This window comes from Osmerus eperlanus, chromosome 16, assembly GCF_963692335.1.
Source record: "Osmerus eperlanus chromosome 16, fOsmEpe2.1, whole genome shotgun sequence".
Taxonomy (NCBI): domain Eukaryota; kingdom Metazoa; phylum Chordata; class Actinopteri; order Osmeriformes; family Osmeridae; genus Osmerus; species Osmerus eperlanus.
Genome location: NC_085033.1, coordinates 7,702,263 through 7,725,350, shown reverse-complemented (window position 1 = coordinate 7,725,350; position 23,088 = coordinate 7,702,263). Strand labels below are relative to the sequence as shown.

General features: G+C 43.0%; 1 protein-coding gene across 21 annotated transcripts in view; it reads right to left on the bottom strand.

Annotated features, from left to right (window-relative positions):
• dlg1b (discs large MAGUK scaffold protein 1b) overlaps positions 1 to 23,088 on the bottom strand; it is a 64,899-nt gene that overhangs the window by 3,262 nt on the left and 38,549 nt on the right. For 6 of the 21 annotated variants that reach the window (XM_062482156.1, XM_062482161.1, XM_062482169.1 and 3 more), the window contains 15 exons: positions 18,898 to 18,951; positions 16,556 to 16,606; positions 15,513 to 15,637; positions 14,520 to 14,689; positions 13,487 to 13,623; positions 13,225 to 13,369; positions 9,038 to 9,164; positions 7,227 to 7,383; positions 6,982 to 7,084; positions 5,508 to 5,622; positions 5,152 to 5,328; positions 4,508 to 4,574; positions 2,624 to 2,723; positions 1,296 to 1,337; positions 168 to 218 (listed from right to left, as the gene is read on the bottom strand). In XM_062482156.1, the coding sequence (XP_062338140.1) occupies positions 168 to 218; positions 1,296 to 1,337; positions 2,624 to 2,723; positions 4,508 to 4,574; positions 5,152 to 5,328; positions 5,508 to 5,622; positions 6,982 to 7,084; positions 7,227 to 7,383; positions 9,038 to 9,164; positions 13,225 to 13,369; positions 13,487 to 13,623; positions 14,520 to 14,689; positions 15,513 to 15,637; positions 16,556 to 16,606; positions 18,898 to 18,951 (1,621 nt within the window). Of the gene's footprint in view, positions 1 to 167; positions 219 to 1,295; positions 1,338 to 2,145; positions 2,180 to 2,623; positions 2,724 to 4,507; positions 4,575 to 5,151; positions 5,329 to 5,507; positions 5,623 to 6,981; positions 7,085 to 7,226; positions 7,384 to 9,037; positions 9,165 to 13,224; positions 13,370 to 13,486; positions 13,624 to 14,519; positions 14,690 to 15,512; positions 15,638 to 16,555; positions 16,607 to 18,897; positions 18,952 to 19,236; positions 19,500 to 19,595; positions 19,683 to 21,611; positions 22,128 to 23,088 lie in introns of those variants that run through there. The other 15 variants (XM_062482159.1, XM_062482177.1, XM_062482166.1 and 12 more) reach the window with 9 other exon arrangements.

Here is a 23,088-nt window from a genome sequence, read left to right as displayed (position 1 = left end):
AAGAATTATTTATATTAATTCCATATAAATTTATGTTTAAAAACACTATATATCTGAGGCATTACGTATAAAGTCAAGTTACCCTTCATTCATTGCAATTGTCAACTTACAATCCACTGCTAACATAGTCAACATTATGGAAGAAGAGGACAGGAAACAAGACCTACCTTCCTGTTGGCTGACTGGCTCGTAGGACAGCACATATTCTTCTTGACCACCTGTGAATAAAGATGGTTTTAACTGTTTAAAAGAACATATAAAGCTAGCAACAGCTATTACTCCTACCGCTGATAGCCATAGTGGTCATGTAAAATGTAATGTAGACTATTACTTTAAACTACACAATGTAAGATGAGCGTGGTGTGCATTTGTGCACACAACCAATCTAGTAAATCTATGGAAAGACATCAGCAGTGTGGAGATCTTTTGGACAGCTATGGAAGGATGACATGGAATATGCAGTGACTATGGGAACGCTACATCACTTTAAGTAGGAGCCTCATAGATTGTACTGAAGGTGAACTACTTGGTAGTGATGACAGTACACCCCCATCTCCTGGTTGCTATGTGCATCCAACCCCCTGAATTATTATACGAGGTGAGATCCCAGTTGTTTGTAAGACGAATATCAATAATGCACGGATTAGTCCACAATGCTAACATTGTCCTTTTCATGTTAAGATCAAAGATTAACCATGCAGACCATAAACATGTGTGGCCACATTCCAAACCCCACACACACACTCCCACGCTGACGCATGCAACACAGAAGCCTCACAAGCCTTTTATATCTTTCATACATACTTGATTAATGAGGATTAACAAGCCAAAAGCAGAAGGACTAACATTTTTACAGTTGTATTGACCAAGATAAAAACGCTTTATCTCTATGGTTACTTGGCCTGTTGGGGAAGAAATACTGCAGCTTCATGCAGTCTGCTTGTGTGTATACATCTACTTACAGACACATCAAGAAGTTAATTCTTTCATTACTTGTTATGTGATCAACAATGCTGGCATGAAAATAGTCCCCTTGAAAAACAAGTATTTAAGATGCTGCTTTGGGGACCATTTAATAACATCAAGTGACCAGCATTCTTACAGCTGCAAGCCAGTGACTGAGCCGGTGTCACCTCACACACACGGATTCATTGGTAGCTCACATACAGTTGCTTTAGTGTGTTATGATTGGTTAGCGTCAGTATTTTTGCATCATTCCGCACAGCCTGTTCCGGGGAGCAGGAGGGCAGAACATTTAACAGCTGTTAATGCCCAAAATAGTGGGTGAGACTTACGGTAACTACTTTCACTATCGCTGGCATTAGAAGTCACATGTTCTGGAATTACAACAGAGGAGGGATATGTTTGGTGAGTTACCACAGTACAGTAAGGACGGCGATTCAGTGTGGTTCAAACCAGTGGCTTTCCTTGGCTAAGTATGAAGAGAATATAGATTTTAAATACACGGAGGGAGTTTCAATTCATTCTTCCTTCATCTATATATTTCACTTGAGAAGGAACATACATAAAAAATTAGACAAATCATACACACTTCCACACACAAAACACACACCAGCACATGTTTCTTCTCTGACTATTGAGCAGAATGTGCCATGTTCCCAAAGTCCACATATACTTTAGAACCGCACGTATCTGAATATATAGTACACATACCAAAGCTAGCCCTATCTAAAGGGTGTCTAAAACACTGAATTAACCAAACCAAGGATATGGGTAAAAAGTGCCTCCCCCCTCGAAATACTTGTGTTCGGTAGATAATTCGGCGAGGACTTACCTGCTTTTCATAAACACAAATGAAAAGGAAATGGTTCTTAGTCTCTATGAAGGCCCAATGAAAGGATGCAAGAGGCTGAAGATGGACTGGAGGCACTACTGGGAATGCTGTAGGGATGATGGGACTGCGTGGATGTGTCAAACTTATTGTATGTGTGCAGTAGGCTTGTACTGATGTACGTGACGTCTCAAGATATACAGAGGGTGCTGTATGTATGTGGACTGAAGGAGAAGGGAATGGAGAAAGGTTCTTATCCAGAGGGAATAATGAGACTGGGTGGATGGCTTGGATGGCTTGAATGCCTTAGCTGCTGTAGCCTAGTTTGGGGTCTGGGAGCTGAGAGAACTTACTCTGGCCTTTCGAGAGCATGTCGTCAGGGTTGTCCTGTGGAGCAGTCAGCAGAGAGCAAGCCAAACAGGAGAGAACACAACCACAAGAGGACAACATGTTACTGGAGTTACAGTGAGAGAGAGACGAGTGGGGGTGCACTCCAACCTGACACAGCTAGGCCAGTGCAACAGGGTGGCCATTGTGGTTCAAGGGCAGGTTGAACTCCAGACTCCAACATCATTTTACCCTGTGTACATTTACCAACAGCTAATGTATTGTAGTAATTGCTGATTTTGACATTCATTGGCTTCTATGGAAATTTGGTTTATCACCTAATATTGCTTATTAGGAGAAATTGTGGTCTGCTCCTGTTGCACTGACTGATGCTTTGTCTGGTGGTAACCTCTCTGGCCTCTTCTCTCGTTCCTGACCTCCGACCTTTAGCACTGACAGGCTGCCCCCGTGAACGTCCTCATCACTTGCTCGCGCTGTACTTACGCTCAACATCACTCGTTTCCTGCTCGCTCGCATCCTTGTTCTTGTAGAAAAGGAACTTTCGGGAAAAGAGGTTCTTTTTACGCTTGTCATTGAGTGACTGCTGAGGAAGAGAGGGAGGGGAGAGGAAAGAGAGGAGAGAGGGAGGAGGGAGGGATGAAAGAAACAAAAAGGGGTGAAAAGGGGGGGGGGGGTGTCGGATGTTGATATGAAGAAAATGAGAGCCCTCTCCACCACCTGGTACTTTTGAGTCTGTGGCTAGCGCTGCTTCCTGCCAAGTCAGCAGGAAATCTCAAAGTTGGACATATTGAATGCATTGAATAAGCTTGTCACTGTATTCAAGCTACTTGACAGGAGGAATTGTATATGGCAGCATTATGTATAATACTGTTATTACTGTGTATGTTCAATACATTCCTCTTGGTATGGTATTTGTAGTGTAAAGGCACACCAAGCTGAGTTGATCAAAAAAAAATTTAAAATTGTATTCATTATACTATAGTATTTATTATACTTTTAATAGTTATGGTTGATTATGTTGAATTCATTTATTCTAATACAAATTTGGAAAAGCTTTAACCATACAAAAACAAAAATACCTTAGCCACAGAATCAGAGAAGTACATTCAATCCAAAACAATATATAAGAATGTCCAACTGGAAAGGAATATCTTTCTCAGAGAGAGAGAGAGAGAGAGAGAGAGAGAGAGAGAGAGAGAGAGAGAGAGAGAGAGAGAGAGAGAGGCTATGAAACAAACTGTTTTTAAAACCCCTTCTTTATTTTACATGCAGAGAGGGGAAAAGTGGGCTAGGTCAGATTCAATGATATTTAGGAAAATGTCTGGTCCAAAACCTGAAGTTATGATTAAAGAATCCATGTTGTCAACTCTAGGTTGTATGGTCAGTTGACTGAAGCCATCTTCTAAAAATAATGATGCATGCGCTTGAATTTACATTTTGCTGTGTACTCTTAATGTAAAAACACACTTCTCCCCTCTATTCAAAATTCATAGTGAATCAATAGCAGAACGCGTCAAAACTCAATAAAAACCCATAATTTCTCCCCCTCAGATAGGTGACGTTAGATCATGCAACGTTTGTTACAAACTCAGAGCAGCCAGAGTTAGGATCAGATCAGCAGAGAGAGGGGGGGAGGATGGCTGGGAGTGAGAGAGTGAGTGAGTGAGGTAAGGAGGACAGCATGGTGAAGAGGAAGGGCGTGGTGAGGATGGAAGTAGCGGAGGCAGAGTCAGACATCAATGGCAAGCGTATCTGTCTTTTGGTTTGTTCCGCTCATGCACGTTGGTTTTGGGGTTTCCTGATTGCCGTGTTAGGAGGCAGCGCTGGGTGTTTGGGCTGGCGTGTCGAAGGAACACGCCACAGAGTGCCATTTCACGGTAAGGGGACGGAGAACGTGGCTGACGAAGGCATGTCAGTGCAGTTATATTTATATGAATACATGTTATTAAAAGGCAAATAGGACGGCTAGACTTGGGGCAGCGACAGTAAAAAAGGTCATCAATACATGCTGTTAAACTTTCTGGCCAGCATTTTCAACATTAGACAGTCAGTGAACATTAGGCAGTCAAGACTTATTAGTATTCCTTTTTATTATTATTAAACAATCCTGTTCTTAAATTACTTGAGACATCAATCGTTCAACATGAAGAAGTAAGAAAAAAACATCTAATGCTTGGTTGAAAGCGCAGGTTGAAAACTTGATATGCACACAATGTGCTGAAACAGAGACATTTCCATGCATACTATATCAGTCCATCACAATTACTTAAAAAATAATTATTATAAATTAAATATATATACTATAAAATCCACTATAATCGATATTCTAGCACCTTACAACTAAGTAGACAAGACGGATGCTCTTACCCCTCTGTCTCGAGACTTGGAGTTAAACTTGACCGTCTTTAACCTCGCTCGCTCCTTCTTTTCCACCCTGAGAGGAAAAGTGACAGAAAGTCAAGGGTTGTTCTCTACTAACAGCCTCATGGCTCCCCTTCCTCGTGACCACACTCCCAGATATCACACCGCCTTCAGATCCAATGGAAACTGGACACCTGACACCAGGGAGGGTCATCCGGTTGCAGACCCTCAGAGCCATCACAATAGCAGGCTACCAGAGGCCACTTTAAATATTCAGGGATGACTGTCTGAAAGAAACCAAAGCTCCATCCCAGGGATTGATATCTGCTCTATGGAGCCATGTGGATTTTTGCTATGAGTTTCTCAGATCCAAATATATGTTCATTGTTGTTCTCTCTGGAGAAACAACATCAACTGCACATTTGTCCAAAAAAAGATACAATACATTCTGATACTAACTGACAACATGCTGGCTGGCACTTCTCAAACTCAAGATTTGTTCATAAAACCTGACAGTAAATATTGATTTGGGGAAATTCATAGCACCAGAAAGTGTTTTTTCTTTATTGTACCTCTGAAGGGCAGAAAGAAGGTTTGAAAGTGTGTGTGCTGTCACCGTGTGTGAAAACTCCAATCTTGGGTGACTTTACCGTCTCTTGCTGGGGATGACACCAACTTCCTCCACCTCTCCTTCAGCGGTCACCTGCCGGGCCTGCCACCACTCGTCATCTGAGGCGTTCACCACATGAAGGATGTCGCCAAACTTGAAGTTGAGGCCCTGGCTCGGAAGGCCCGAGTCCTTGGTTTTGTCATAGTCAAACAGGGCTCTGGAGGAGCAGACATCAAAAAGATGGTAAGGAAAACATCTTGGTTTGTGGTGAAATGTATAAAATATTCTCCATTTACTGAAACAGATGACAGGGAACTTTGTCAGCAGTTCTCTCCAGATGGTTCTAGGGTGTGTAGAGCTGGCTTCCTTGACGGAGGTAGTATTTATCCATCTTACCTAACGTAGAGTGATCGCTTCTGACTGGTCCGCAGGGAGCCCGACCCAGAGCTGATGCTGCTGTTCATCATCTGTTCCCGCAGGTCGTGAATCTTTGCCTCAAACCGACTGTACTCTGGAGCAAAAACAACAAGGCCCATGCATGACATTTGACTAAATGAAAAAGGTATTTTCAAAAAGACCCAACATTTTTATTGCAAATCGGAAGGATCCAGATTTCTAAGGACATGCATATGAAAGAAAAACTGAAAGTGAAGAAGACAATAAACAGCAAAAGCTACACGAATCTGCAACAGAAGCTTCAACAGCATATACAGGTTGTGTTTCTCAGACTGTTGTAACTAATACTAAGTAACTAAGAACTAAATCAAAACTTGGATAAAGTTAAACCTGAAGGTCAAATCTATAGATTTACAATTGAATCCAGGACAAAGACAAAACTAGCTAAATAAAGCATGGTGCTTTGAGCTGACATATTATATCTTACAATGATCCTGCTGATTTGAATGCCCTACGTGGAAAACAGTAAGACATGGACTCGTTTTGAGACTTTACCAATGTTAAACTGAGGCTTTTCAAAATATTTTCCACAATAGTTAATAGCATAAAGCTGTTCATTGAAGACAAGGATAACACATTCAGGGTGAGGTCAAAATAAAAAGCACACCTGTCATTGTGCACTGAACATGCAGCAAACAGGCACGTGATGTCAATCTGCTAGAGGGGCGGCAAGAGAGAACTCACACCCCACCAGAAATGTGTCCACACCAACACATTAATGTAGACTGCACCAAGCAGTTTAAACAAGCATTCCAATCTTTTAAAATAAACCTAATGTTATTACAAACCTAATGGTTTCACCTTGTTATCTTATTGTCCCTCAAACTTTGCAGGAAGGCAAGCGTCAACATGATATACTGGCAAGCATATACATGATATACTGTTCTGTCAAATACTTCAGAAGGACAGCAGTCAAGTTTATGATTAGAAAACAAACCAGCGACTGTCAACTCTCTTCCTCGTGACTAGGGTCAGTACTTACAAGAGGAGCCAACGCATTGAAGTTCAAATACTTCAGCCGGCAGTTGGTACAGTCCTGACCACCAAGTTGCAGCCTACTGAAACAGCATCCTACGGTGACTGATACTGAAGTCCTCTTTCTGCTGCCTCTGCACTCCTCTCCAGCCTCCTGGCTCCTCTCTCCCTCTCACTTACCTCCTCTCCCTCTCTCATCTTTCAATAATTCAATCCCTCTGCGCTCCCTCCTCCCACCTCCCGCTGTGAACACCCTCTGTCCCGACTCGCTTTCCGAAGTCACTCTCCAAAGGCATTTCATGATGATGAATTCAATAGAATTCAGAAGATCGACCCTTATGTGAGCTTACGTTGATTGGAATTCACATCTTACTTGCTGACACATCCACCATCGACCTATAATCAAAACATACGTGGAGATAATATCAAAGTGGCTCACCCTCTGGTCTGTAGTGGGCCACGATGGTGACCGTTTGACCAGCATTCTTAAGGGCCGCCGCTGCCTGTTCATGCGTGGCACTGCGCAGGTCCACACCATTCACCTGACAGGGATGATACAGATCATTCACTGTGGAGGTTGTTTTAGATATCTAAATAATTGGGGGGAGGAGATAATTCATACTTGATATCATTGATATGATTATATGTTCGTGTGTGTGTGTGAGAATGTGCACGTGTTCTTACAGAGACAAGGCGGTCTCCTTTCCTCAGCTCCCCACACAAGTCTGCAGGGCCTCCTGCCAGGATGAAGGAGATGAAGATGCCCTCTCCATCTTCCCCGCCCACTATGTTGAAGCCCAGCCCCGTAGCTCCTCTGTGGAGCACCACCTTTCTAGGTTCTCTGGGGGACAAGGCATAAAGGAATTAGATTCACTGAGCAGAGAAAAAGTTCCTTTTCATCCAGCTCCCTCTTTAAAGGGTTGTCATTTCAAAGAACAAAATTAGCAATTTTGTAACTTTGAAACTTGAGGCAAGGGCTTGATTGAATCTAAATAATTTAAGCTAAACCAGTTGAGTACATGAATAAAAAAAAAGTTTCAAATCAAACAATAAATGATGCTTTTGATGTATCCCTTGCTTCATCAGTTTATTAATGTGATGAACAAGTTTGACCACTAGAGGGCAAAACCGCAGTGTTATTTCTATCACATAAACACACAGCAAGGTGCTACACAAGCTGGAGAGATAAGGACATTATACAATACTACTATGGCCGTTGGTCCTTTGATAGGATACCCATCATTATATATAGGGTATAAAGACGTACAACCTTGGGAACAAAATTACACAAAACAGTCCATTGGAAGTTTGTTAGAAAAGAACACAGTAGGATTTTTTCTAACCCTGCCCAAGTTGCATTTGTCCATGGTTGCGGCCACATGTGTGTATATTTCTGTCTGTGTGTCGTCTTCCCTTCTATTTCTCTCCTCCTTCTCATCCATGTATTACAGTCTGTGACTGGCTGCTTATACGTCATGCATAATGATCATCATTACCGCAACTGCTTCCAACTGATTATCTCAGTGTCCGTCTTATTAAAATCCCTTCCTGTCTTCTGCTTGTCAGTCGGTTAATTCAGTGTTTGTGCTGTTCGTTCGAGTCGACTTAGTTCTACGCAAACAGCCTTTTCCCCCACTACTAAACACTGTAGACCTTTGTTAGTCCCCCTCTTCCTAGACGAACACGATCCAACAAGAGGCCCCTGACAGTCATGCTGTACGAATGTTGAATATTTGAGGGTATTCCTCTGCTGCTTCTCTTCTGCCTCCTGTTCCCTCCTTCACAATAAAGGTCACAAGGTGACAGAACCTGTGGAAGTGAATTCAGGCCCGTCAAGTGCCCATTCATGCCCTGCTCCTCCCTTCACAGAGACAAAAAAGAATGAGGTGGATAGAAACAGAGTGGGACGGAGAGAGAGAGAGCGAGACAAAGTGAGAGAGAAAGAGAACTATCGCCGGAGGACTGGCCATCTGCCCTCCTGTTTACCCGTGAGGCATAAGGCCGCACACGATTGCTGCTTTTGGCTGACTGGCCTCGGAGAAATATCAAATAAATCCTGTTCACTCTCTGGCTTGAGTGCCATCAGACTGAGCTGAGATCTGTTGGAGGGGAGAGTAGAAATAAAAAAAAGATAGAGAAGCGTGGTGGAGGCTACTTCATCTCCCAAGACCCTCTCTCTTTAAACCTTCCAAGGCCAGCCCCACACAAATCTTCCTGGTTTATATCACTCTCTCGCCTTCCAAGGGCATCCCTTTTTCCATTTGAATCCTTATTGCCTCTATCCATCCACCTCTCTACTACACTCCATTCATCCCCCCATCAATCTCACTGTCCCTCTATCCTATCATATCTTCAACTTACACACCCCTCCAGCATTCAATGTCTCCTATTCATAGTCTGCCCATAGAGAAGTATACCCTAGGTGTGTTGACACGCACTGTGATCGAGCATCATCAATCACGAGAAGACATTCAAAGCGATCATTTTTGCCTTACCTGGTGACATCATCCTCTCCTAGCATGCTCTTGGGGGTGGGTGAGTAGCGTCCCGAGGGGGCAGATGGGAGGGGCTGTCCCAGGAAGCTGGGAGGGCTGATATGGTTCTCCATGTGTTGGGAGTAGGCTGACGGAGACAAAACAAAAACAGGAGTCTTAGATGCCCAAGCCAAGAACTGGTGCTGTGTGGTGAAGCAGAAACGGATGTCAAACGGCTAACCAGAAGCTGAACTCTGTAGACCTGCGCTAGCTTTTACGGAAGAGCCATGCGGACGGCAGGGTACGTGTCTGTGACTAGCAAGGTTCTCAAGACTCTGGGGTCTGGTCCTCTAAGCCGTTAAGTCTTTGAAACACATCTCCAACATCTGATCCCACACAGTGCCAAAGCAACCAGCTTGTGGAGGGGAAACAGTCTCGACTTCAATCCTTCAGCTAATGTGCACTGGGCTACAGTTACAGATGTGATTGTGTGAGGCACGGAAGACCTTGGGGGGTATGGGGGGGGGGGTTAAGTAATGCAACCCTGAGCATTCGTACATCCAGGGTGGGATGTGGGTGTGCCAGTGTGCACCCCCGTGTCGGAAAAATCCAACAGCCGATGCTCTCTCTCATTCCCATTTCCATGACAGAGAGCCATGGTAACGTACTGTAGCTCCATGACAGAAACTGCCAACTGCTTGCTTTGAGCACGGACAACGCTCGCTGTACTTTACATAGATGAATTAGAGGCCGGGAACTCCATTAGCTGACTGTAAGACCATCCAATGATTTTTACAATATTACCCTTTACTGTATGAAAGTCTGTTCCGACATTGTGATTGGTCGTTCCTCTGACAGGCTTTTTACTATGAGGCTTGGAGGTCGGCAGTTTCACAAGCACAATTACCTTCATGCCAAAGCTACAGCTAACGACTCATGCATAATGTCGTCTCAATTCCAATTTCAGAACATTGTCCGCTGAGCCCGCACCTTTGGAACCTGGTCACGGTTTGATGGAGTTGTCTTGAGTCAAATGTCTGTGGATTTGGTACCCTTGCTGTGTACAGATGACGATGAATGTATACTATATTGGGAACATGGAGGCTTAGTACAGAACTTAGGTTTTATTATTTCATAAACAGTCCAATCTCACCAGCAATTAACAGATGGTGAGTGACATGGTTTACACAAAACACTTAAGGTCCCACATACAATCTACTAAAAAAGACTGCAGTAACACTCTCAAACAGTGCTTGCAAAAAAAGCTCACTAATTGTCCCAGTGGCAGTAAACCATGCGGATGAAATGAGCATGGTGTATGTGACACAGAAAGTGATATATCTCAAATGTAATTTATTATCTCTCAAGAGAACATTGACATACATGTTTGTTAACAAACCTGAAGTAACCACAAAAATAACTCCCAGAATAGGCACTTTGTTACTGACTTTCTCCAAATATGGACTTATGTGACACTAGAATTAATACAAGTTGACATGTATTAATGCAACTTCAGGTAGGTATTCTACATTTGAAATTGATCTCCAGGCCCCTTTTTTCAATTAAATATAACAATGGGAGATTAAGCCTTGATTCTCACTTAATTGCAGCTTCCCTCCCCCAGCCCCTTCTCTTGATCCAATCAACCCAATTGGTGCATCCGATAACTCCAAAGAGAAGGATGAGGGTACAGTGCACACCACATCATAAGGCCCATCAACACAATCATGTCCCCATTTCCTAACCCCTCCCCTCAAACACCCATTATTGAGCCATTGTGAACACTTAACAGAATTATTTCTCATTCATTAACTCCGGTTTAGATCCTTCTCCATGCTTCCTAGCGGGAACCATCATTATAATATTGTTCGCCCCTCCCCACCCCCACAACCTCTCCCCGTTCTCTGCATTAGTGTATTACTGTCTGGATTAGCAGGAAACGGTCGTAGCATCAGCAGCAGCTAGGCACGTGACACGCGGGCTGTGATTCAAGTCTGTCGTTTGTCCTTCACGCCTGTGAGTGGACACGTCATGACAGCGGTATGCTTGTCTCGGGGGATCTCTGGGAGCACCGCGTTAGCGTTAGCTTTCAGTTAGAGGGGCTTTTTAGAGAGCAGAGGACTGAGAGGGGGACTGCCAAGACACTGATAGTGACAGTCGCCTCTAGCATTGTGCTCAAGGTGGTGCGGATGACCTTTTTACTGGATTTCAAAAGTATTTTGGTCCAGTTGTCAAGTCAGTGTCACACTAATAACTCACCATGTTTGTATGTCTATGTATTCACTCTTCTGTACCCTCATTGTATACAGTTTGTAATCATTTAAAGAACAGATGGATGGAGATGGAACTAGCTTAGGTCTTTCATGGCATTGCATTACAGTGAATTAATCTTTTTTGGGGATGATATCCACAGAACAATCTGTAGTTCTTTAAATGAATGTACAGTATTAACTCCACTAACCCCATCTCTGCCCAGCAGTAACAAACTCATCAAGTGAATTGCTGGTGATACGTTAAATGATCATTTATGAATTGAATATATTAAATGAGGCTCCCTGAACATTAGATGTTACTGTACACATTCTTGCTGGCCTCTTTTCCTCCAGCATCACATCCTGTTTTCGTGTTGTTGGAAAACTTCTGTACCACGCAGAAACTGACAGTCTAACTCCGTTTTCCCCCTTGAGCAACCTCAACCCCACCATCACCCACGCTGGGATCCACCAAGGGAGCAATCTGCCACGAATGCATGTGAACCGACGGTGCTTAAGGAAAGCGCTGCATAGTTTTGTCTTTGAAACGTGCCATTCACAGTAAATTAGAGGGAGCATTGTCTTTTAGTTGAGATGGATCAATTGTGGTCCCATGTGAATTTCCCTTCCCCAATAATGAGTTGGAACAGAAATGACTGGGATGCATTTAAACAACTTGTGTGTGGTGTGTGTCTATAGAGGCCTCTAGCCCTGGGATGTGAGAGGAGGACATGACCTTTGGTGCCCTGCGGGACAGGCATTCTCACTACAAAATGGATGGTCACACAAAGGCTCTTTTTTCACCTTGATGTTTGACTATGTTGTTCTGGTACAAATAACTATACTTAGAAAACTATACTTACTAAGAAAAGCAGAATATCCAATTCCTTCACCTTCCCAATAAGGAAACCGTTGCTGTCCTCACAGGGCAGTAATGGTTTGCAAGTAAACTGCTTTGTAATACCCCCTTCAAATAAGTCACATGGCCTTGAATAAACCACATTTTTGGGGAAACAATCTGACGACTAAGATGGGCATCATCACTGGCTGGCCGTGTTGCTAAAGCCGACATCACTTGATGACATGATGCTTCACAGTGTATACATTAACCTAACCATCAGGAGCCGTTTTGCTGAGGCATTCACGGCTGAGGGAGTGATTGGCGTCAGTATGTTGGGGTAGTTTGGTCAGATGTGTCCAATCAATAGGGCTTGAGCCCTTTCCTCTGTGGGGCTGTTAGTGCCCCCCCCCCGGCACCGCCACTAGCGAGCAGGACAGATCAATGTGGTGGCTGATCTGACACACTTTCAACCTCAGTACCACGGAAATGTCAGGGGTGGCCAGCTGGGGCTGGTTCTCTGGCACATTTGGTCGTTTTTTGCAAATTGGTTTGTGATTTGGGTGGCTGGCTTTTTTTTTCTCTCCTTTTGCTGTGCAATTTGATGCGTCTGGGCTGAATGTGGTTAGGAGTCAGAGTGTTTCACGGAATCCTTTCATCTATTTCCCAGATCCTTCTCGCACAGGACAGGACTTAACCACCTGGTGTTATCCATTACATTTCACTTAAATCGGGAAGCTACCGTAGGTCAAATGGAACGGTAAAACGACATGTCGGATATAAGAAATCTCAGATATGGGAATAATTTAATTAACGAGTCATCAGTATCCCGATAATGGCCTCGTCACGCCATCTATGAAGTGCAAACCTTAAAAAAAAGTTTTAACTCAAATGTATCATCGATTGTTTCATTCAATTAATGTATTCCTTTTTTGTTAACTTAGCAGATGTCACAAACGCACATTTAAGATGCACATCCAAGTTTCTTAGGTTCAATTAGTAGAGAAATTCAGAGAGAACAAATCAACAGGAAATAAGCTTGTTTAATATAGGGGGCACATGTTTACGTCAAGACTGAAAGGGAGAGATAATACAAACCGACACAAAAGCGTACTCACAGTTGGTGATGTCAGGCGGAGCAAAGCTGTCATTCATGAAGACACTGTTGGGTTTTGCCACTTTCAAGTAGACCACGTCGGGGGTGTTTTTCAAGGCAGTCACGGCGTGTTCATGGCTCACCTCTTCAAGGCAAGCACTGTTCACCTGCACAGGGACACACCAGAGAGCTGAACACTTGGGTGGTACACACACACATAAACATTATATCATCAGACTAAAGGACTAATGTGTCCATATACACCATTTAGAATGCGCACTTACAGCCAGAAGTTTGTCTCCTATCTGTAATCTTCCGTCTTTGTGTGCAGCTCCTCCTTCGATGATCTTGGTGACGTAGATGCTGTTATCCCCTGGGATGTGTTGGTTCCCCACACCCCCTGCTATACTGAAACCAAGACCTGCCAGAGACCAAGACAAAAAGGCAGGTCTGTCAGACCACTATGGAGAGACCCATAGGAACATTTAACGTACTGTAGTAGAATAAACCAACACCACCCAGACGAATGGTGGAACTGTACATTCTGATAAAGAAAAAACATTTTCTATAGATTTCATTGGAGCTGAAGATTTGTTCCAGTTGTCTGAATAATCATAAGACCCTGGGGGAATTAACGCAAAAGCGACTTGGCAAATAGAGACAACAGATTGAAAAATCTGCATATATTTATTATTTACCAACCAGAAATGAAAAGCACAATAATGTCCTCTTTTGCATCATGGATAATGATGTATACATACATTTCTAACTGAGAAGGCCAGCATTGTGGTTGCAGGCAGCCCCAGTTAATGCAGTTTGTGCCAGAAGGGTAGTGTGACTCGGACAATCCCAGCCCCCCCACCCTTGTCAGAACCCCCAGGCCAGTCTTAATCCAAAGAAGTGATTTACCATTATTGCTTCTTTTATTACATTTAGGATTAAACCCTAAAATGTTGAAGAAAAAAAAAAAAAAAAAGTATTCCTCAATATAAGTGCTTTTCCTTCTAAATTGTCTTCACACAGATGAATAATGTTGGAAAAAAAATATTCTTAAGCCTCTATACTGGACAGAAAGGTTGATTCTCAACATCCAAGTAACAGTTTAAAAGGCACTAATAATAACTTGGGGATCTGTACAGAATTATATTAATAATAATAATGACATTTGCTGAGATGTATTTCAAGAGTCCCCCAGAACAGGGGTTTAATATGACTTTAAGACCGATTATTATTATGTAAAATGTAACTTGGGTATAATGTATCTCACTACATTCAAAAGAGCAGATCATGTGATGTGTGTGATGCTTCCGTCCGTACCTTTAGGCCCTTTCACCAGCTTGATCTCCATCAGCTTCTCAGAGACGGCCTTCCTCCGGCGCACGTAGAGGCGTACGAGCGAGCCCGCCTCCTTCAGTGCTTCCACCGCCCGACTGTGAGTCACGTCCCGGACATCCGCCTCGTTGACTCGCAGGATCACATCGTTGACACTGTTTAGGGGTGGTTAGGAACGCGGGTCAGGGTCTGAGTCAGGCTTTATCCCAGCTGGACTCATTTGTCTATAAGAATTCAGATTTGGTCAAAAGGGTCCTCTCTTTTCAATGGGTTCATTTATAGTTCCTGAATCAAATGAATTTGCAGGGTGAAATGGAACTGACCCTAATCTTTTTATCAACAAGGGAATAGAAACATGACCCTTTGACACCGACTCGACAACAAAACAAAAAACGCTCCTGTGCAAGCGAGCAATTGGACTCTCCATAAAGGGAGACATATTTGACCCCCCCCCCCGACGATGGAGAATAGCATGGCTGTGACCTTATCCTTATCCTGACAGTCATCAGCACCTGGATTACGTTCCCCGGCCAGGACTCTCTGAAACATTTATGAAGCCGTGAAATCAGCCCGAGCCTCTGGGGGTCGTCTGGGCAGCTGGGTGACGGGTGCTCGTCCCTCAGACACAGTGAGGGGATCCCCTGTGGTGCCACTGGCTCTACCTGGCCGGGTCCTTAGCATTCTGTGGAATCCAGCCTCGAGGCCCTTCTACAGGCCTTTGTTTTCTATGTGGACGGGTCTCCTTTCCCCAGGAGCACATGTTCATAAGCTGAACATATCCGAGTGGTGATATATACTATATCACCACTCATTTCTACACTTGTAGCCACTGTACTCCAAATCTATGCCTGGTCACCCTGTGAGGTATAACAGTCGAGAAAAATATCTCTGTACAAACCTATACACACAATCAGGTGTGAGCCATGTCATGCAGTCTGAGTGTGTGTGTGTGTGTGTGTGCACGTCTGTGATCCTCACCGAAGACGTCCATCCTGGGCTGCAGCACCCCCAGGGATAACCTTTGTGATGAAGATGCTCGGGTCTTCACCGATGTGTGGGTTATCTGTGCCCCCTGCGATACTGAAACCCAGACCCGAATTTCCCTGGGGAGAAAGAACGAAGCGAAAGCCGCATAGATGTTAGTCAACAACAACAGGAATATTATATATAGTGTGGCAGGAAGGTTATAATGCATCTAATTATGATATTTCCAAACCACTTCAATGTGGTAATATCAGCACATGTAAACAGCACCAGGATACAGGCACACACGGGAGAAAGTCTGCGCGTCTGAGGAACAGCGACGCAGGGATAGGAGCTAGCAGGGAGACAGCTTGCGGAGACGCATTTTTTATTTACGCCGTGTTAATAATAATGTGCACTTGAGAGAGCACAGCTGAATTAGGTCACGCGAAAAAAATATGTTTTTTTATTTTAATTTTAAAAGACACCACCAGAGGCACATTCCAGGGTTAAGATGCGGGTACATTTAGCAAGGGGCCAGGGTGTACAAAGTGAAAGACTTGGGTGTGTATCATGTAAAAAAATAAAATAAATAAATGTAAGGAAATATAGACAGAACTTTATCATTATGCGATACAGGTATTCATCACTTGAGTCCTTGAAGAGCGGAGAACACAATGCAGTCTAATAACTCCTGTGTTCAATGAGTGTCATTTAATTTGTATGATTTTAAAGAGGGTATACATTTGTGTTGCACGATGTAAGCAAGGACTCTCCATCTCTCTACAAGTCTGGAGGTTGTGTAATAAGTGGGGGTCAAATGAAGCACACAAAATGTGGATTAACAATAAAGTCTGCATGTAAATTTAGATGGGTCAAAGTCAGAATACTTCACAATATTGTGGGCGGATTACATTGTAAAGCAACAAAACTGACTAGACCCTTTGAGTTAATGGGCAAATTTGACCTTGTTTCTGGAAAAATCTGTCAAATTACATGCACTAATAATAAAGTCCCACTAAGAATAGGGGGGAGGAGGGGGGAGTGGTCTCTCTTACCCGTTCGAGCGTAATCTCCTCATATTCATAATCTGCTTCGGTTCCATTTACCTGAAAAGGTAAGAGAAAGAGATGCGGATGAGGAGTTGGTATTACCCAGAATCCACCTGTTCTGTTTCTGAAGTTGGACTACAGAGTAACTAAATGTCAAGGTCAAGGAAGATGTTAAACAAGTCTCTGTACAGACACAACTGTACTGTCTTGATTTACATTCATCCACTTAGCAGATGCTTTTATCCCAAGTTTGTCCAAAGTCTTCAGAGAGATGGTTGGATGAATTCAATAGCAGAGCACTGTTGTGCCCTTAGGTAGGCACTCAGGCTTTCACTGCATTGTCAATGTCCAGCCAAGTGGATATAAAATGTGCAAATGTGAACAGGACTGGTAACCAACAACCTGTTCTGGTCCAGACTCTGCCAAGCTAACCCGTGAGCTGGACTTGTCTCGTGCACTTCTCCAGTACTGTGCATATGTTGGGGGACAGATCTGGCCATTACACCAGCTATGGTAATGCCATTTTAAACTGTGCAAACCAACCACAACTGAACAGGTTTCTTGACCGGTGGTGAATGATGCCGTTTGGATGATTGGCAAACTTTATCTCAGCTGACCGATTGTCTCACTCTGGTAGAACAATCAATAGTGTGTGGGCCTCTTCCTGTTCGTTCAGTCAGCCCTGAGGCCTGTCCGTCTACCCTCAACCACAACACACACACACACGTGAGGTGTGTCTGGACCTAGGAGAGGCTAGGTCTGCATGAGGAACACAGAAACCCGCATCTGACGTTACACTGTAGTCGGAGCTAATTATTGATGAAATCCATCAATAAAAGGGCCTAAAATCATGACACAACGTTTTCAGATTGACCTCCGGTTTGTCAATGGTTACCGTGGGCGACTACAGGTACTTTCCATTATCGATTCATGAGAATTAAAGACATGAAACGCACAAGAAGTACTCGGAGAAGTGAGAACCACCGTCAGTCAGCAAAACCTGGAGAAGCAGCGCAACCTCGTCTACTGCTTTCATCCCGTCTATCTCCCCCAGCACAAATGAATCCTGCAAAGACAAAGACCCATCTTGCTGACAACACCCAATGTCTTGAGCACTGCCGATCCAAATCAGGTGTGGGACAACTTTAAAGGCTGCTTTGTCGTCGTCAGTTTAATTCTGATTGGTGTGAGGCCAAGGAAGGGGATGAAGAAAAGCTAGGGATATGAACACACGCCGCTTCACCCGCTTTTGACATTTAGTGTCATTGCTTGGCATGAATCCTTTACACTACTGAGGCCGTTTGATAATATATTCAGCCATTACCCTCATTACTCACTTCCTTCATATGACAAAACAGGACATGTGGAGGTGGTGTACATACAAGTTGGTACACACTACAATTATGACATAGCATAAAAACAGAATCCCAGCAAACATCAGGTTCACCGTTTATGTTTCGTAAATACTGCTTGTAGCCTTTTGTCAGGTAGCCTATATTCTGAAATGCTTTGACTGAATCTGCCATGGAGTGAATAAGGCTTGGATATACTGCCAGCATCAATCTGCTTTAAGCACCATGGACAGCACACAATTCCCTCTATAAAAGGAGTAACAAAGGCCAAACAAAAGTATAAAGTTGTATTCTTCACTAATGGTTAAAGAAATGAAGGTAAGCACCATGTTGCATGTAGCTTTGGGTAAAAGCATCAGCTAAGTTCACAAAATGTAAATGTATACAGTCTTAACTACACATGCACATTTCTAATATGAAGCTCACAATCGGAGACTGCTCCCATCTGAATGTCAAACAGGACAAATCACATCACAGAATCCCAGAACTGCTCCACTAAGAGAACCAACTCAAAGGGTGGATCCCATGAGGCTTTGGATGTTCTTATTTCAAAGCTGCTGAGGCTTTGGTTTTAGAAAAAGATGCAGATGTCATCATCTTGAGTAGTCAGAATAATAGGCAGCCTTAACCCCTGACCCCTGCTCAGACCTCATGGGAAATGAAGTGAAGAAATTAACTTAGGAGATGCACTCTGGTCGGTTATTGCGGAACCCACAGATACACGACACGTTTCCGACTGAGACACACACACACACACACACACACACACAAGAACAAACCAGTCATTTCTATTTAGACTGAACTATAGATTTTGAATAATCTTTCTCCTGAAATAAAAGATTATTTGATTATTCCGGGAAAACCTCAATGTAATGATGTATTGTTAACTTATATAAATACATTTATAATAATCCAAATGAAAAGAGGGGATATTTCAATACAGGATATAATATGCTATGCACAGCGACAGTAGATTAACAAACATGTTGAACTTACATATGGAGGCGTGTCCAGACTGTCTGTATTGACCACTACAGGGGGAGGGTTCGCCTGTAAACGGAAACAAAATCAGCTCATTCTTTGGCTTTTCAGGACTGCATTCCAAAGTATGACACACAGTACACTTCCAAAAATCCTGCCAATTCCATTATACATTCGGACAGAAAAAAAACTCTCAAATGTTTTTAAACATATCTTTACAATCTTAAAATAGCCCCTTCGGTTAGGAAAGACAACATTCACTTACTCTCCTCATGATGCTACACATCAACTGAGGATGAAAAAGGGGAGTGACTGGCTTTCAGAGGAGATTACCAGGATGGAGAGCATACGTACATGGCATTTTACACTGCAGAATATGCAATGCTGAAGCATGAAGGCTAAATAAATCAAATTAAATCCTCTGGGCTTGCGTCGGTAGTGCTCACCACTTCCCTTCCTCTCTTTCTCACTGTCTCTCTCTTTTTCCCCTCACTCACTGTATCTCAGCCTGGATAGCACACGGATGGGCTGTTTCAGTCAAAAAGGCAAAGTGTGGCACTCTTCCCACAATCTCTCTCTATGTCTCTCCCTCTCTCGCGCTCACTGTAATCTCCTAACTCCATCAAACCAAAAGTGGAATGGCAGGGATGAAAAAAATGAATACATGAATACAGCAAAATAAATAAATAAGGACAGGATGGTGGGAAAAAAACCTGTGACGTCGGAGGGATGACAGCAGTCTCAGCTGAGATTGGGATCACAGGGATTATGGGAGAGGAAGGCGGGGCAGCATCTGTCTGCTAAACAATAGCATGAGGGGGTCAAAGGTCAGACAAACACTGCAACAAAGATGAACAGCAAGAGAGAACGTGATATGGACAGAGAGGATGAGAGGGTGTATGCTTGTGTGTGCACATGTGTGTAAGAGAGAAATTATGTGTGTAGGAATTTTTTATTTTATTCCAAATCCCAGTGTGTAGATGAGACTCAGTATGGGGTGACCTCGACAGATACCCTTTTTGTGATTAGAAAAAAAAAAAAAAAAAAAAAGTGCAAATTAAAACTTAAAACTGTGCCATCTTATTTAGCAAGTGAGTGTACATTTTTTGAGTAGTGTTGCAACTACCCAGCACAACCGGTCTCATCTTAAAAACCCCTGGGAACATGTCCGTTTCCTTAAGTGCAAAGTAGAAAAAAGTATAATCTTTGTAGTCTGTGTATGAATGTATTGGTTCCAAATATGTCTCATTCAGTTGTTGTGTGACTTCCGTCATGTGATGTGCAAGTTATCCCCCTGTAGTGCATCAGAGAGGCCAGGCATCTTTCCCCTTGACGGCATAGTACAAGAGGTGTTTCCAAACACCATGGCAGAAGATGACAAGTGGCAGATGGCTGTGTAATAGAGGGGTTGCATCACCCTCTGGAAAATCTTGGCCAGCTCCTTTTTTCTTGAGCCGTGTACACTTTCTTTGGTATGAATAGATAACAGAACTATCATGAGTTTGGTTGAGTGTGAATCATTCCATGTGCTCACGCGTTCTTTAAACTCACACCCTTGTGAAGTGACTCACTGCAAGAATGACTGACATGATGAGTCATACGTGTTTGTGCTTTCAATAGTAGAAGGACTGATTTGTTGGACATGCTTCTGAGGCATTTAGGTATTGAATGCATCAGAATTGTTTTAAGAAATTAAGTATGATTTTATGAGACATTTTTGCGAGCTTAGTATTGTACCAACTACCGTATGCTGTATTCATTTTTTCATTCACTACCATACATGTATTTACTGTAGGAGCAGGTTTTCCACAAATCACTATGGAAAGGAAGCTTTATGGATTCATCCACAAATCATTATACATTGCTTCAGTCAGTTACTGAATTTTGTCCTGCTGTCATCTTTTAAAGTAAAAAGCCTTCCATTGAATGTTTGACAAAAACACTTCATTTAGGACAGAGTACCGTTCATGCTCACATCTCAAGAACTCAAGCCTTTGACCTCAGTGGTCTCATGAAGCTCTGCAGAAGTGCAGTAGCATAGCAGGGAAGGGCTTTATCACTGCCGAACCAAGACCCATGGAAAACAGAGATGAAGCACTGCGGCTAAAATTAGCCCAGATCAACAACATTGATCTGCAAGCCCTACTTTCGAAGCTCCGCTTGAAAATCCTTTCACAATGGTGCTTAATTGCTCCAAATGAATAAAAACTCTCTCCGCAACACACGACACACCAGAGATTAAAATTGAATTGTCTAAGACTGAAGCCTATGAATGAACAGTACAACAATCAGCTTTACGAACAGTAGCTTCTGTATTGCATTGTTATTGTCTTATGGCTAATTGTAGAGGAGCTTAAAGAACAGGACACTATAACTAATGTTGAGAGATGTCAAAACCACAATTTAGGGGGAAATTCAACTTCAAAAAGACCAAATAAAAAACACTTTATACAAAATAAACAAGCAGTTCAATCAACTGAGTCCAGGCAGAAAGCCATGTTATCATCAGCTTACCAGCACCCTCCCTTCAAATTCCAAGACCAAAGAAGTGAAGAACTATAACATCTTGGTTAGAAATAACCAATCACGTTCAATAAAGCCTAAGATTTGGCATTAACACTGCAGTCCACACAATAAGGACATATTTGCCACACATTCCTTTTGCCAGGACACTAGTAATTGTACCACAACTCTTTGTAGTGAACTGATGAGATGATGGTAAGGTATACCTTGTCGAAGGAGAATGGGACCCACGGTATGTCAGGCCTCACACCTCCGCCACCTGGGACTTTAGCCGTACTTTTGGTGGGGCTTTTCTTCACGCTGTCCCGGAGGTTAATGAAACGGCTCCTGGCTCTGTACGAGGCAGGGAGAGTGCAGGCTGTGAACGTTGCCACGGATGCCTGAACTGGTGGATGGCCTTGCTGTCGGTAGGGCTGTTGATGCTGCTGGTGAAGCTGTTGTTGGTGGTGAAGCTGCGGTTGATGCTGCTGCTGTTGGTGGTGGAGCTGTTGTTGATGCTGCTGCTCTGATTGTTGTTTTTGGAGCTGTTGTTGGTGTAGTTCTATAGCGTGCTGCCTTTGAAGGGGGTGAAGGTGTGCAATGGACTCCTGAAGATTCAGGTTCACCCGCAGGTTACCAGGGTTACCAGGTACTGGTTTGGTCGTGCCAAGATCCCCACCATTGGAGGCCTTGGAGCCGTATTCGTGTCTTGGGTAGTAGGTGGTCATTCTCTTTAGCTAAGCAGATGAAGATGAGAGACAGCTGATTCCAGAGTGAGAGGAGACGCAAGAAAATGATCCGCAGCGATGAAGAGAAGCTTGTTAGCCAATAGATCAGAGTCTCAGGCTTTAGCCCCATCAACCATCCGGCAGTCTGTGTATTCTTTAAAAGAGAACACCCTCTCTTCACCCGACTATCTCACTTACTGACTCGCGCATTTACACCCTCCCCGTCCGGTTTCTCCCTTACTCGCGTTCCCTTTCTCTATCTCGCACCCCCTCTCTCTCTCACTCTCTCTCCTCTCATTCTCAGGCTCCAGTGAGTATGGCACATGTCAGCACGGGGGGGCCCCCCTTCTCCCGGCATGAATAATCAATGTTGCCCCCGGATTAGGATACACAGTCATACATGTCATCAGACGACAGGGATTGCAACGCAGAGTCACTGTTCACAACCAGGGGTAGGTGGGTGAACATGGCATTCTTTAAATCTTGATGTGAGAGTGTTCCGTGCCCAGATCAGCATTCGTTAGGTCTGTTGCTGATGAGCAAACAGTTAACCCTGTAGTCTGGCCACTTGACAAAGGTATTAAGAATTCACTTTTGATTTTGAAAACTCTCAATTTGAACTGATATGCAATTTCTAGATAGTTAAAAGGTTCCTGTCACTCTAGCTCATATTCATGGTAGATACTTACTACTAATCTATTCTGGTCTTTACTTATGGAGTAAATGGTGGTTGACAGTATCTATTTAATAAATATTGTCTATTGTATATATATATATATATATATATATATATATATATATATATATATATATATATATATATATATATATATATATATATATATATATATATATATATATATATATATATATATATATATATATATATATATATATATATGGATTTTTACACTAAATAATCTACATCTATAAACATGATAACTTACAATACCTACTGAATAACAATAAAGTATTT